At 44.0% G+C, this 14,142-nt stretch overlaps 1 protein-coding gene across 4 annotated transcripts in view; it reads left to right on the forward strand.

Moving 5' to 3' along the window:
- The window catches only part of LOC119181192 (FGGY carbohydrate kinase domain-containing protein), a 167,785-nt gene extending 154,132 nt beyond the window's left edge, over window positions 1-13,653 (forward strand). For all 4 annotated transcript variants that reach the window (XM_075882985.1, XM_037432373.2, XM_075882987.1 and 1 more), the window contains one exon: window positions 10,998-13,653. In XM_075882985.1, the coding sequence (XP_075739100.1) occupies window positions 10,998-11,260 (263 nt within the window). In that variant the 3' untranslated portion in view covers window positions 11,261-13,653. The remainder of the gene's footprint in view (window positions 1-10,997) is intronic.
- The last annotated feature ends 489 nt before the right edge of the window (window positions 13,654-14,142 follow it).

Consider the following 14,142-nt stretch of genomic DNA (forward strand, 5'->3'; position numbering starts at 1 on the left):
CATGTTCACTTCAATCCTGGAGATCAGGTGTGGCTCTGGACGCCTTTACGGAAACGTGGCCTGTACCAGAAATTTCTCGCTCACTATGTCGGGCCCTACGTTATCCTCGAACGCCTCAGTGAGGTCAACTACCGCATAGCACGGCTCACAAGCACTGGACGGCGCTCGGCTAAAACAGAAGTGGCGCACGTCGCTCGCATGAAGCTATGCAATGCACGAACCACTGAGTGACTCGCCCGGCGGGCTTCGTCTGCCAACGGGGAAATGTCACGAGCGGTTGCAATGCACGGCGCATACAGCGCGAATGAACATTCAGACAAAAGGTGAAGAAGGAAGACGACGTTGGGTGTGCTGTCTCGAGACCCCTTGTGGAAGTAAACGCGAACCATCCAGGCTCGCCTGTTTTTCAACCTTTTCGTGTACTTCTTGCGTGTAACAATATTGTTTAGAGACGTATCGGCGACCTCCACTGCGTCTGACGAGAAGCAGATGGGAACGGCTCTTAATTCATCTGCAAACGCTAACAAAGTGCCACGGAAAAGGTGTCAGTGTTCGTTGCTGAAATTTGTAACGAGCAGTTGAGATCAGCCATCACATAGCTGTATGATACTCCTAGTCACACAAACACCTTGAGTCAGCAGGTCTTCAATATTACTTTCTGCAATCGCTTCACTATTTCGCAATCCACAGCATGTGACGTCGACTATAACATTGGCTCTCGGAGGAAGCGTTATACTTTCAGCAGAAACACGAAGAATGTTGCCACGTCGTTGGTCGTCTTGTTTGTCGATTGCTCAGTCGGCTGAGAAGGTGATGCGATTCTCTTGAAGATTAATGACAGCTCCATACTCCTGCAGGAAGTCAACACCAAGAATAACGTCGCGTGAACATTCACGGAGCACAAGGAAACTTGCTATAAATGTATAACTGCAGAACCGAACTCTAATCGTGCAAGTTCCAAGCGTAGAGACGGTGTGGCCACCGGCCGTTCGAATCACGGAGCCATGCCAGGGCGTAATTACCTTCTTTAGTAGTCTGGTCATTTTCCCACTTAGTATCGAATAGTCAGCCCTGGTGTCAACTAAAGCACCTACTGGATAGCCATCCATCAGCACCGGTATATCCAGAGAAAGCTGCACATATCGCTCAGTCGAATCTACACCCTTTCCTGCTAGCGTTGACCGGAGGTCTTCAGCACGTCGACTGCCAACGACCTCGCCTCCACGGGTCGCTTGCGTTAGTTTTCCCGGCGGGGACTGGTGGACCGTGTGCCAGCATTTCGCTGGGGCGAAGATGAAAAAAAGCGCCTAGGCGACGGTAAGCGCGACTGCCGTCCAGAAGGCGGTGGCATGCTCTATTGAGCCAGGTAGTCCTCAATGTCCCGGGGTAGCTGGCCATACCGAGGAGGCGCTGAATATACTGAAAAGCCGCGCAGCTCGAGGCGCTGGTATGGACACTGGCGGTACAAATGGTCCTCTTCACCGCAGTGGAAGCGCAGAGGTTGGCGATGAGGAGTGCGCCAAACATCAGATTTTTTAGGCGAAGCGCGTCTGTCGTCAAGGTAGTGTGCTGGTTGTTCTGCAAGATGTACAGGACTGGCGTAAACGAGGGGTGGGGGCATGGGTGTGTTCTCGTAGTACCGTAGAGGCTGCGCCGATTGAAGTGAAACCGCAGAAGGTGCCTGAACAAACAGTGGGAAAGAGGAAGCTGGGCGCTTCAAGCCTTCCTTGAAGGTCGCACGGTGGTAGTGAGCCGGGGCAAGGGTGGCGTTATCCAGACTCACAGGGTCACGAAGGGCATGATGCAGCTCGTCCTTAACGATGCTTGTAATGGAACTCACTATAGGTAGTGGTGTTGCGACAGCCTTTTGCAGCTCCTCGCATACTATAGAGCGGATAAGGTCGCACAGACACATTGTGTTGCTCCCAATTGCCGTGAGCACTTGAGCAGTGGACGTGTTCACTTGCCGCTCATACAGGGTGGATCGATGCTGAAGCATCTTTTCCATCGTGACGGCTTTGGACAAAAACTCGATGACCGTGTTCGGAGGGCTCCGTACAAAGCCAGCGAAAAGCTGCTCCTTAAGTTGCATCAGGGGACGCAACTTGTTTTCCTCTGTCATACTCGGATCAGCCCGTCGGAACAGGCGCGTCAATTATTCCACATAGGTCATGACAGTTTCATTGGGCATCTGGTTGCGGGCATGGATCGCTCACTGCGCTCGTTCGTGTTAACAGCACTTCTGTAAGTATCCAACAGCCGGCGGCAGAATTCGGGCCAGGATGTCATCTGTTCTTCATGATTCATTTACCAGGTACGTGCTCCATCCTCCAAATATAAGTACACACGCTGTAGTTTGGCCGCGTCATTCCATTCGTTCAAAGCAGCCACGCGCTCGAAGTCGACCAACCAGTCCTCAACGTCTTCGAGCTCAGTGCCATGAAACGGTGTCGGAACCTGTGGACTTTCGAGGGTGTACCAAGTCACCGTGGGGTTTTCCGTACCTGTTAAAGTGGTTTGAATGGACGTGCTCATCATACTGGTGTGAACTGTAAGGTCAGCTTCAGGTGGTAATCCCCTAATCCTGCGGCTTGTCCGATGATTGGGAGTGTTGACTAGCACTGGGCTTGTGGTGCCGCTTCAAGGAGGGGTCTGAAACATCCGTGAGGGGCTACCCCGCTCATCCACCAATTTTCACGTCGCTCCAGGGGTGTCGACAAGGTTTATTGACGTCTGAGCAATAGGGCTCTAACCAAGCGCGTCGGTTGGGCTTGTCTGCCAGAGTGGGGGCCCACGCGCACTTCCTTTTTTTGTGGTGTGAGCCTTCGCCTTGGCATACGACCCACTACTAGAAGTAGGTGGCAATATATTATTTACAGCTGTCCAGAAGGACTAGTCATAGTCGACATAGGACATACGCACCCAATACATACGTGGTCGTGGGAGGCGCGACTCGCTGAACGCACTCTGGGGAGCCAACTGGCGACCCTGGGTCAGGCCCACCAAGCCGCTATAGCCAGTGGAGCCTTAGAAGAAGGGCCCCAACTGCGATGAACCACTTTTTTAAATAAATGCTGTTTCTCTCTATCTCTAGTCAATAATTTGTGACGGGTATCTTTGTCTGGTTAGTGCTTCTTGGATGTACTCGCAGTTGGGAATGAACTCATTCTTGTTGGAGCAGATGCACTTAAAACGATTGGTCTGACTGCATGGAATGGTGGTTTTGCTGTGGTTTGTGAAAATGAAGGTATCGATGTTTGTTAGTTGATTTCTCTACAGCTTCGTCATAAGTTTTTGATGGTGCATTGTTACCGTAACATCAAAGAAAATTGACACTGATAGCTGAGTATGAATGCGAAAGCGATATACTTTGATGGGCTATATTGCAATCCTCGATGAAAGAAAGCAGATCAAATTCACCATGGTGACCTGTTAAAAAGATATCATGAATAAAACATTTGTAGTAAAGAGGCTTCAAGTTACGGTGTGAAAGGAACTCGTTTTCTTGGAGACCCATAAAGATATTTGCTTAATTGGGGCCAATCTTAATGCCCATAGAAGTGCCGCTAACTAGGGCATAGTGTTGTTAATTGAACTCGAAATTGTTCATTCGAGAATTAAAAAGCGTGGCCAGTGTGGATGAATTAATTGCTTTGTTGAGGTCAGACTAGTTGTACGTGCGCACAGCAGTCCTGATACTATAAGAAGGTGGAATATTAGTGGGCAAAGAGAAACCATCAAGAATCACCAAAAAAGAGTCAACAGGAATAACTAAATCCTTTATATCATTTAAAAATCGTTCGTGTTTTTGATTTATAAAAGAAATGTGACCGGAATGGAACAAATATTGCTGTGAATGTAGCGTAAGATGTTCTCAGTAACTGAAGCTATTCCATACACAATTGTTCTACCGAGATTTTTTTAATCAATTTTGGGTGGGGTGTAAAGTCTACACGTCAATGGGCACAGGAGAATATGCGTACACATTGCAGATTCAGTGATTTTGTTTTCTTTCACAATGTCAGACACGATATCACTGACGGTGCATCTGATTTGTTCTGTTGGATCATTGCTTAAGCTTCTGTAGTTTTTCGTAATGTCTAATTGCCTCTGGGCCTCATCAACGTAGCTGTTAGCATCCATAACCACAACTTCTCCACATTTACCTGCTGGCTTAATTACTATGTTGCTGCGGCTTGCCAATGCCTCAAATTCCTGAGCCTCTTTAACGCTGAGGTTATGGCAGAAAGACGAACGTTTTTTTTTTGCTTTAAGTATATCCTGCTGTATGGCTAGTATGTATAAGTTGAGGCATTTATCTTGTTGTGAAGGCGGTGTCCAATTCTTACTAGTTGGTAACGTGGAACTCATTTCTTCAGTCAATTGGCAATTAAAGAAGTACTCGCGCAATCGCATGTTTCTTTCGAAGTTTTGAAGATCGACAATGAACTGACTTTTATTGTAGATTCCAGTTGCGGGAAAAAAGTTTAGCCCTGGTGACGAAACCCTGCATTCTTGAAAGGGCAACTGGTAACTTCATAACTTCACTATATTGGTTTGTTGCGTGCCCGGTTTTTTTAATTTCAGAGCATTCAAGGTTTCTATGTGACTCGGATTTAAGCGTAACTGGAATGTTATTTTGAGCCATTTTCTTCTGCTTGATGCTGTTAATTTCATTCAACTTTTTCTGTTCATACGAATGAAGCGCACTGTTTTCTTCAGTTGTAAGAACATGGGTGGCACGCAGTTGTTAATTCTTATTAGCAAGAACTTTTGTGAACAATTCCTAATGATTTGGAACAATATTAGCAAATTCAAGAGAAGGCCATTTAAGCGGCTCATTCCTCCTTGCAATATGTGTACTCGTCATTTCATAGACTCCAAGTTTCAAAACCAGGCGCAAACATTTAGGGGCAGTCGCATTCGCGACGTATATTTTCAGAGCATAAGGGTGTAATTGACCACGAGTATGCTTTTCGATAACTTTTCGTGTTCTCAAAAAATGGTGAGATTGATTAACGTAAGCACTCTTACCTAACCTAGTAGTTCCTTGTCAGTTCGTTCCATTGGCAGGAGCACCACGCTGTCCTCATAGGTTGTAGCTTGAATGAGGCACCGGGATCAGTTGATGCGAGAGCTGATTGGCCCGGCGCAGTTTGTCGTGACAGGTCGTATGTTGCGTCTTAGTCAGATGAATGCTTGAAATTTGTCCTCCAGTTCGGCATCACTGCGTTGCAGGGCACTCTTGGGGCGATACAATAGGCGTCAACGCCGGCGGCAAAATCCAGCCGAGAGTAGTGTGTCCAAATAATTGCTAGTGCTATGAAAAGCTTGGACTACAAACTGTTTATTTTCGCTTCTCGAAATGAATATACAGGCATGCCACACTGCCCCACCACAATGCGCAAAGAGTCGAGATTGTATATAATTCTCTTACATGGTGCCGCAAACATCGCCGTAGAAAAAACACTTCGTATGTAGCAAATATCAGAATGTAAACTACGTATTCACTAGGTACACAATTGTATTTTATGTCATTTATTTATTATCTTTTTACTGCTCAAAGCATCTACGTTGATGTGAACTACAAAATTTACTGTAAAATCTTTTTTAAGCTTTTTAAAAATAGCTCGACACTGACTAAAACAATAAAACAAAAATTTTTAGATCATGCGAAACCTGTGACAAATGTGTACAAAACATAAATACTCGCAAAATATTCATGAAGTGAATGATAATGAGAGGGACGAAGCTTCGGGGGGGGGGGGGGGTCTGTAAACTGTGAAGCATCCATCCATCCGTCTTCACCTGCTGAATGAGTCACAGAACTAGGCGGTCACGTACCGAGAGCAGCAAGCATGTACAGACCCACGTCTTTAGGGGCTTCGTCCCCAAAAGCTTAAATAAAGGTTATAAAAACGTTATCATTGTATGAGAAATAAAACGGGGGAAACGAATGCACAGCAACTAAAGGCTCATCAGAATGTCAACAAAAAAGAGGAAATAAGGTATGTGCTGCAGCCAATGTTTTGAAAGAGGACTCATCCTTTTCAAGACTTAAAAAAAGGCAAGTGCATTTGTCGAGACATCGGTTGCAGTGCGCACGCACTGTTCACGAATTTCTCATTGTTATTATAGGTAAGCAATGAATGATGGTGATACACTATATAACAAAGACATTTTCTCAATTTAGCTTCACTCACACAGATCAGTTCTTTGAGGAATTTTCGTTCTAGTTTGCAATAAATTTTTTTTTCAACACCTGGTCAATATTCAAGTTTTGCTCACGAAGATTTCTTTTTTTAACTAAAATTGGCGAAATAAGTTAAAGAATAATCACACTGGTTGGTGCATTCAGTGAAGTGTTATCCACATATAGTCTGTTTCAGGAGAGGAGTGGGAGGTTCAAGGTTTCGAAATGAAGATGTGCTTATGAGTGACGTCGTAGTGGAAGGCTCCGAAATTTTGACACCCTATGGTTCTGTAACATGAACCCAAATGTAAGCATGCGGAGTCACACATTTCTGCTCGCCTTGAAAGTGCGGCCGCCACGACTGGAAATTGATCCCGTTACCTTCGGATAGATTGTCGATCACCGTAACAATTACAGACAACCGTGGCGGATAATGGGCACACTGTCGGCCAAGCGACGATTTCATGGGATTACGCCCTGCTAGTAAGCGTGATAATGGCTTTATTTATTTATTTATCTATATACAGGTACCTTACAGGCCCTTGGTTAGGGCATTGAATAAGGGGGGCTAACAAAGACATGTACAACAAGTAAAAGGGCGAAAGGTGCCAAAACGTAAGCTCGAGACATGAGTAACAAATAAACAAGAATTAAGTAAGTATAAATTGACATCATACATAGTTACCAAAAAACTAGAAACATGCAGTTCATGGCATGCAGCAGTTAGGAAGTGTACAATACGTGTAAGTTAAATTGGCACAGATTGTGGTATAATACACTGGGAAAATCATGAAAGCACTTGCAGGAAGTATGAACAGTTCGTCCTAAGCAAACAAAAATAAAGCACAAAAAATAAGGGGGCAATAAGCGCATTAGAAAAAAAAAACTTTTTGCACAGCATTATGAATGTCATATACATGTAAGAACGAAGCTGTGAACATGAAATTATCAACCAAAATGTAAGACCAATTTGTTGCGGAAGGAAACGGGGTTAGTGTCAGATACCAAGTTATCGGGAAGATCATTCCACAACGTGATGGCACGAGGCAAAGCGGATGCGTTAAAAGAGTTCGTTTTGCCGTACATGCGCGAGAAACTAAGCCGGTTGTGTAGTCTAGTTGATAAATAGGAGGGTCGTTCAATTGGAACGACCCTCCTATTGATTACTTCACAAACACATGCGATCTTTGGAACATAATGACATTACAGGATTGCGTCCACAATGGCGTCGTGGGACATGCAGGTACTTCTAATACGCTGACGGCATGCATGCGTTCAATGGACTGTCCCTGGACCCGTTAATTAGGTGGGCAACCGCCGGGTTTTTATTCCAAAGGCCGATGTATCAGCACCCTGAACTGCACCACAGAAGCATTGACAATTTGGATTTGGTCCTATTTCACGTGTCAGTGACGCCGACTGTAGCCCACAGAACGACTCAGAGCCGAGAGTCATTACAAAATAAAAAATATATTCTCAAATACGACAGAATGAAAAACCCACAATTATGCCCACTCGGCAGTAATGCAATACAATACGTTGCAAATTAAACAATGGGCTACATAGTATAACCAGAGCTCAAAACACTGGGCAAAGACAACACCCACTACATGGCAGTCTTATGCAATAATCAAGACACTTAAAGACTATAGAAGTTCGTCAAAGTTATTCAGTCCAAAGTTCTTGGAACAAAGTTTGAATGATTCTTTTCAAAGAATCACTCACTTAAAGTTCAGCGCTGATTGTTGTTCCATTGCTTTGGAAGTTTCTCTTCCAGGAAACCTCGCGTCGTCAAATGCCAGCACTCCAATAAGAAACTTTATTTGCTGGTAACATGCCGGGCAATCACGCGCTGGGACTGTAGAACGGGTCTTCGCCCACTTGCGGTAGACACACTTTTCCTTTTGCTTGTAGCACAGGCCTTCACTCGCAGGTCAAAAACCTCTTCATCTCCTGCTTTGTCACTAAAGGCATAAGCCTTTGCCTGTCGGCGGGAAAACTCTCTTCTCCCACTCTTCACATGCTGGCACGAAACTTTCCTCTCCTTCTCACCACGATCCGCTGCTCGCTTGTATACATTGCCGTGGGTTTCAGAAGCTTCGTCAGCGTGCTGCACAGCCAAAGCTAAGGAAAGCAAGAGTCTTGTCGAGAACCATCCACGACAGATAACACAACTAGGTATTGACTCACGCTTTCCATCTCGATGATTCTGGAGGTCGCTCAGTGATGGGTGCGAGAAAGTAGGTAAGGGTGACTGTGGCAATTTTCGTCTATCTATCTATCTATCTATCTATCTATCTATCTATCTATCTATCTATCTATCTATCTATCTATCTATCTATCTATCTATCTATCTATCTATCTATCTATCTATCTATCTATCTGTCTGTCTGTCTGTCTGTCTGTCTGTCTGTCTGTCTGTCTGTCTGTCTGTCTGTCTGTCTGTCTGTCTGTCTGTCTGTCTGTCTGTCTGTCTGTCTGTCTGTCTGTCTGTCTGTCTGTCTGTCTGTCTGTCTGTCTGTCTGTCTGTCTGTCTGTCTGTCTGTCTGTCTGTCTGTCTGTCTGTCTGTCTGTCTGTCTGTCTGTCTGTCTGTCTGTCTGTCTGTCTGTCTGTCTGTCTGTCTGTCTGTCTGTCTGTCTGTCTGTCTGTCTGTCTGTCTGTCTGTCTGTCTGTCTGTCTGTCTGTCTGTCTGTCTGTCTGTCTGTCTGTCTGTCTGTCCATCTATGTCTACTTATCACTCCTAATTTGCTGTAAACCGAAATTAGTATGAAAGGATTTGAAGGAAGAATTGGCAGGTTCCGCGTAATTAGGGAATCGATTATATGTGAAGCACGAATGGGAAAGGTTGATATGTCATTTTAAAATCTACACCACGTTACGAGGTGGAGGTAAGTTATGCCGTACATTATTTCCAGTCATGATTATCATGGACTTGTGATATAAATTCGTCATCTATTCACGTCTCGTGATACCAAAACTGGTATACGTGGAGCTAGCGAAACGGCGGTAAGCGCATTATGAAGGACTCAATATACTTCGACGTAACCTTGTCGCGCGCACACGCTACGCGCAGGGACGCTACGCTAGCAAAACGTGAGCGCTCTATAGTCTGACACCCAGCGCAACCAGCGTCTGTCAGTGAAGCCAGGCGGTAAACGGCGCGAAATGTGACAAGCTGCATTTCGCGCTGCCATCGTTACCCAGACAGCACCGCATCGGCCTCTCTTTGTGACGGAGAGACACCGGGTGCGCTCAAAGGTGCATGCGTCAAAGCAATGAAGCGCCTGCGAGCAAATGACAGGCAGATAGGCGCCTGGCGTGGTACCACCGGCGTAACGCGACAAAACCAACGTCGGCGCGCCATTTCACATCCAAGTGTATTGATGCCTATTGTGTATAGCTTGAGGCCATGTTCTTTCATCGCGCACATCTCATAAATATCTTCTTTGCACCAGTCACATACGTTCATCATCCATTCATGTGACGTAATACTAAATTTGGAATATGTGAAGGTAGCGAAAAGGACGCGGGCACACCATGAGCGTATCATGTAGTCATGTTTCTACAAGACACGCATCTCATGATTTTCATGTTCGGGTCTGTCACTTGTGTTGCCCATGCAATCATGTCTTACCATACCTGTTTTGCAACATGACATGTGAACGAAACCACCGCAAGAGCTACAGGACCATGAAACATAAATCATGAAACTCATGACATACATGTCATGATTTGTCTGTTATGACTAGTCTTTTATGCCTATCATACAATCATGTTATGCCATACCGCTTTTGGTTTCGATTGTCGAAACAGCCAGGAGAGCTAAAGGTCGTAGGCGGCTAGACAAATAAAGTCGCCCAAGTTCGCTAAGAAATGCTTCGCATTTAATACAAACGAAATGAAATAAGATAGTTTCACTAATATGACCCACTGGTAGCGACATGTATTATGTCAATATCCTGTTCCGTACGCCATAAAACCTTTTGCGCCAGAGGTGTGGCACATATCCGTGGGGGTTTCACAGATATGTTGGCATGTGGCACAGGGAGCTGACCGTAATAGCTTGTCAAGAGTCGCGACAAAATAAATGGGAACTTTTATTGCGTGAGCTTTAGAAAAAGCTGATATTGTCAGTGTTCACACGAAAAATGGGAAGAAAAAATTTCCGAGTCCCATCAAGAATTGAACCCTGCATTATGCGTGGCAATCAGGTATTCTACCACGAAACCACTCCAGGCTTTGGAGCCACTTCTAAAAAAGACCCCATAGTGCCCGGCTATAGAATTTCATACAGATTACATATGTACTCCCATAATACAGGCTTCATACTACTGCCATTTCGAGTGAATGTCAGTTGCAGTTTGTTGCCATGCACTGAAGTTGATTTATATAACAGTGTCCACGGCTATCACTTCGCGAGCACCAGCGCTTCATCTTACCTTACCACTTCTATTGTTGCTAATATCCAAGATGTTGTTGGCATCGTTACGCCACAGTAAACTTCTGGTCATGTAAAATATATGTGGCTGCTCAACGTATATCTGTGGGTGCATTTGTACATATATTTAGCCCCTGTTTGTAACGTTTCTAGAAATAAAAAATTATGACACAATCACCTCCCACCCTCATGCTTTGCGTAACATCTGTTCGCAATGTACGTAGGATCTGCCAATATTTCTATTTACAAGTTGAAAATTCTTGGAAATCGTCACGACGTCTCGCCGAATCTTGTCGTCTGTCGACTGATGAGGTGTCTCCGGCATTCTCCTCAACCATAATCTCATCGCTGTCTTCCAAATGCAGGAATGCCGGTGCTGCTGCCTTCGGAGACCGAATCGGTTCTACTCGGTGGGGCCATCCTGGCGGCCAGTGCAAGCGGCCGCTACAAGAGCGTCACTGAGGCCATGCTAGGGATGGGTGGCTCTGGCAAAGTACTAGCTCCCCGTGCCAGCGAGCGGCGGTTCCACGACGCCAAGTACGCCGCCTTCCGTGCCCTCCTCGATTGCCAATTACGTCTCAGGGAAATCATGTCGCCCAGTGGGGGACCATCATCCTCGTGTTCTTGATCTCAGCTCTGTCTTCACAAATGGAAAACATCGCTTCGACTCCCTGTCTAGAAAAGCATATCGAGGCGGAGTTTTAAGCTGCTCTCCATCACGAGCAGAGGCAAGAAGAGACGAAGAGACCTGCTGTAATATTCGTTCGGACGGCCGATATTTCCATAATGGGCTTATCCTGCCTTTAATTCACATTCCGAGTTCAATGTTATCGATGAAACACAACTGCTATTGTGACTGTATGCAGTGTTTGGTGATTGATTTTTAGTGTGGAGGTGCCCTTACCGCTTCCAATTTCAGCTCTTACAAATCCAGCACATCACTTATTAGAGATAAGTTCTGGAACCTGTGCGAGTTGAATGGCTGCTCCTATAGGCTTTTGCTCTGACACCGTTACATGCAGCCGTGCCAAAGCATAAGGAGCATGTCTCAATACGCTATGCAATACATTGTTTCAGTAAAGCCTGCTTACTGCTTTTTAGGTATGAATATGCCGTATGCTCAAGGTCATAGTTTCAAACGTTTTAGCCGTGATATAGTTCAATGTGTTCGGTACCTTGGCAACATTATCGAAATGGGTAATACAGGTCCTGGAGATTAAAAAAAAGCTACATGCCCAAAGAGAAAGTACCAAAATTCTGTATAGTGTTTTCGTTCCTTCTATGACACCCTGCTGTGATAAGCTTGCGCCTTCATGCTCATCTACGCTATTGCTTACACATCTGCAATATCAATGAAATTGTTAAATTCAATAATTACGACACTTGAGCTGCTATTACAAGTTCTCACCTTTCTCAAGGCGTGTATATGCGAGTTATTTTCAAATGGTAGGGTAATTAGGCCTATTATTTGTGAAACATTCATTCTTCGTGTATAGTTCTGATATAATGTTGAGCAGGTAGCGGGAAATATGAAAACAAAATCCAGCAGCAAAGAAAATATACGAGCGCTAATTTGTTCTTCGCTTGCTTCTTTGTATTTTTTACGCAATCTGCTCTAGCATGCATCCTTACAGAGTCATCCTAGATGATTCCCACATAACTCAAACTACTTTCCTCACTTTCTGGTGGTGGTTTTATGAAGAATTAAAATGTCATCTTCACATTAGCGCATATTGAATAAGCTTGCCGACGTGATAGAATAACTGTCTTGCCATGGGAATGCGAAAAAATTTGTGAATGAAAGTGTGTATTTTCACCTATTCCTCGAGAAATCTCTGTGCTGTGCACCATGCGTTGGCTGCCAGAAAAGTGACCAGTGCCAATTATGTTAGGATCGACAAGGCTTTGTAATCGCATCTTGAAAGACCCCGTTCTCTGCTGCTGCTTTGTTAGCGCAGGTTCCCAATCATTGTGAAAAAATGACACGAGACTACTCACGCTGATAAAACACGTGCTTCAATCTTGAGGTCCCCCCCCCTAGCGTTAATGATAACTTTTATGGTCGGATGACTGTGATGTGCGAAGTTTTTATTGCTTTTTCTTACCTATTGCATATCAATGAGGTAGGTTTTTTATGGACATAAGACAGTTACGATTCTGCTGCTCAAAGCTTTCATTACTGCAAAAACTTACATACTTCATCATTTTCAATGCGAACAAAAATACATGGTGTAAAATACATCCCTAAAGACATATCAAATATGTAGGGTTGTATGAGCATCTAAAAATATGGTAATACTGGTAATAAATACTACACAGAATAAAGTTTAACTTGGCTATTATAATCGATCTGCGCATATTCAAAACACTGAAAATTTTTGGCTACTTTTTGAATAATCAACTCTGGTCGAAAAAACCCCAAAGAAGAACACAGTGGAGCACCGAGGGAGCACTGCTTTGAAATATTGTATTACTAAGGTACATGCAGCCCAACTTTTTACAGCGGTATCGATGACGTACTAATTACAGATAAAGGTGCTTCCATTTAATACTTTAGTGTCACCAAGCGAAATTGTCCTTAATTTGCTATGCTCCTCCAGAAATTCATGATCATGATCACTGTTTGATTTTATGACTCAGATTCATTTAAAACTTGGTGTTAAAGTGCCAGCTTCAATTCTCAAAGGCGACAATTGGGCCAGTTGTTGATTTATGATCAGTGTATATATACTACATGGTGGAAAATACGAACAATTAGAAGACAAGAACAAGCGCAGACTATCAACTATAACTGCGGTATTTCAATGTTCGGTTACAGCATACCTCGTAGGCCGTCACTGGTTGTACCAGGTAGCCTTAGTTTGCGTAACTGGGGCATTTTATTTTTGGACACTATTCATTTGTTAATGTTTTTTGCTATCGATCCAAATAAAATATTATTGCATTATAAAACTCTTTTGAAAAGGATTGCCTTACCATAGAAGAGCTATTCTAACAATAATAAAGATGTATTCTTATTTGTTTGGTTGTCATCCATGTTTGATTAGTATTAGATTCGGTTGTGAAATTTTTTACTCGCATACCCTACAAACGTGTTATGCATATACTTTCCACTGGTATCAAACATTAAAATTATGTGCTTTAGAGAGAGATATAATTGCTACTTTGCCACAGGTTCAATAATTATATTACGCAGACATGGTTCTACTTATAAGGATAATTTGCATCTTTGCAAGCAGTGATGCCACTGAATATTAGACATATTCAACTTGGGCGTCCACAGCAGTAATGCACATGTAGGCTGCCAACCATTTACAGAGACATTCTGCATCCGCAAGGTACCGAAGACACTTAACGAATGCTGTTTGTTTACCAACAAGGCAAAGCTACACGGGCATACATGAATATAGACGAATGACCTCGAGTAAAGAATTACGGGGTTAGTTTTTTTCTACTGCTAGCAAATGGACCAATCATCTCAAAATACTAAAGTGACATGTTCTTCTCAAC

This window comes from Rhipicephalus microplus, unplaced genomic scaffold (genome assembly GCF_043290135.1).
Source record: "Rhipicephalus microplus isolate Deutch F79 unplaced genomic scaffold, USDA_Rmic scaffold_14, whole genome shotgun sequence".
In the NCBI taxonomy this organism is placed as follows: domain Eukaryota; kingdom Metazoa; phylum Arthropoda; class Arachnida; order Ixodida; family Ixodidae; genus Rhipicephalus; species Rhipicephalus microplus.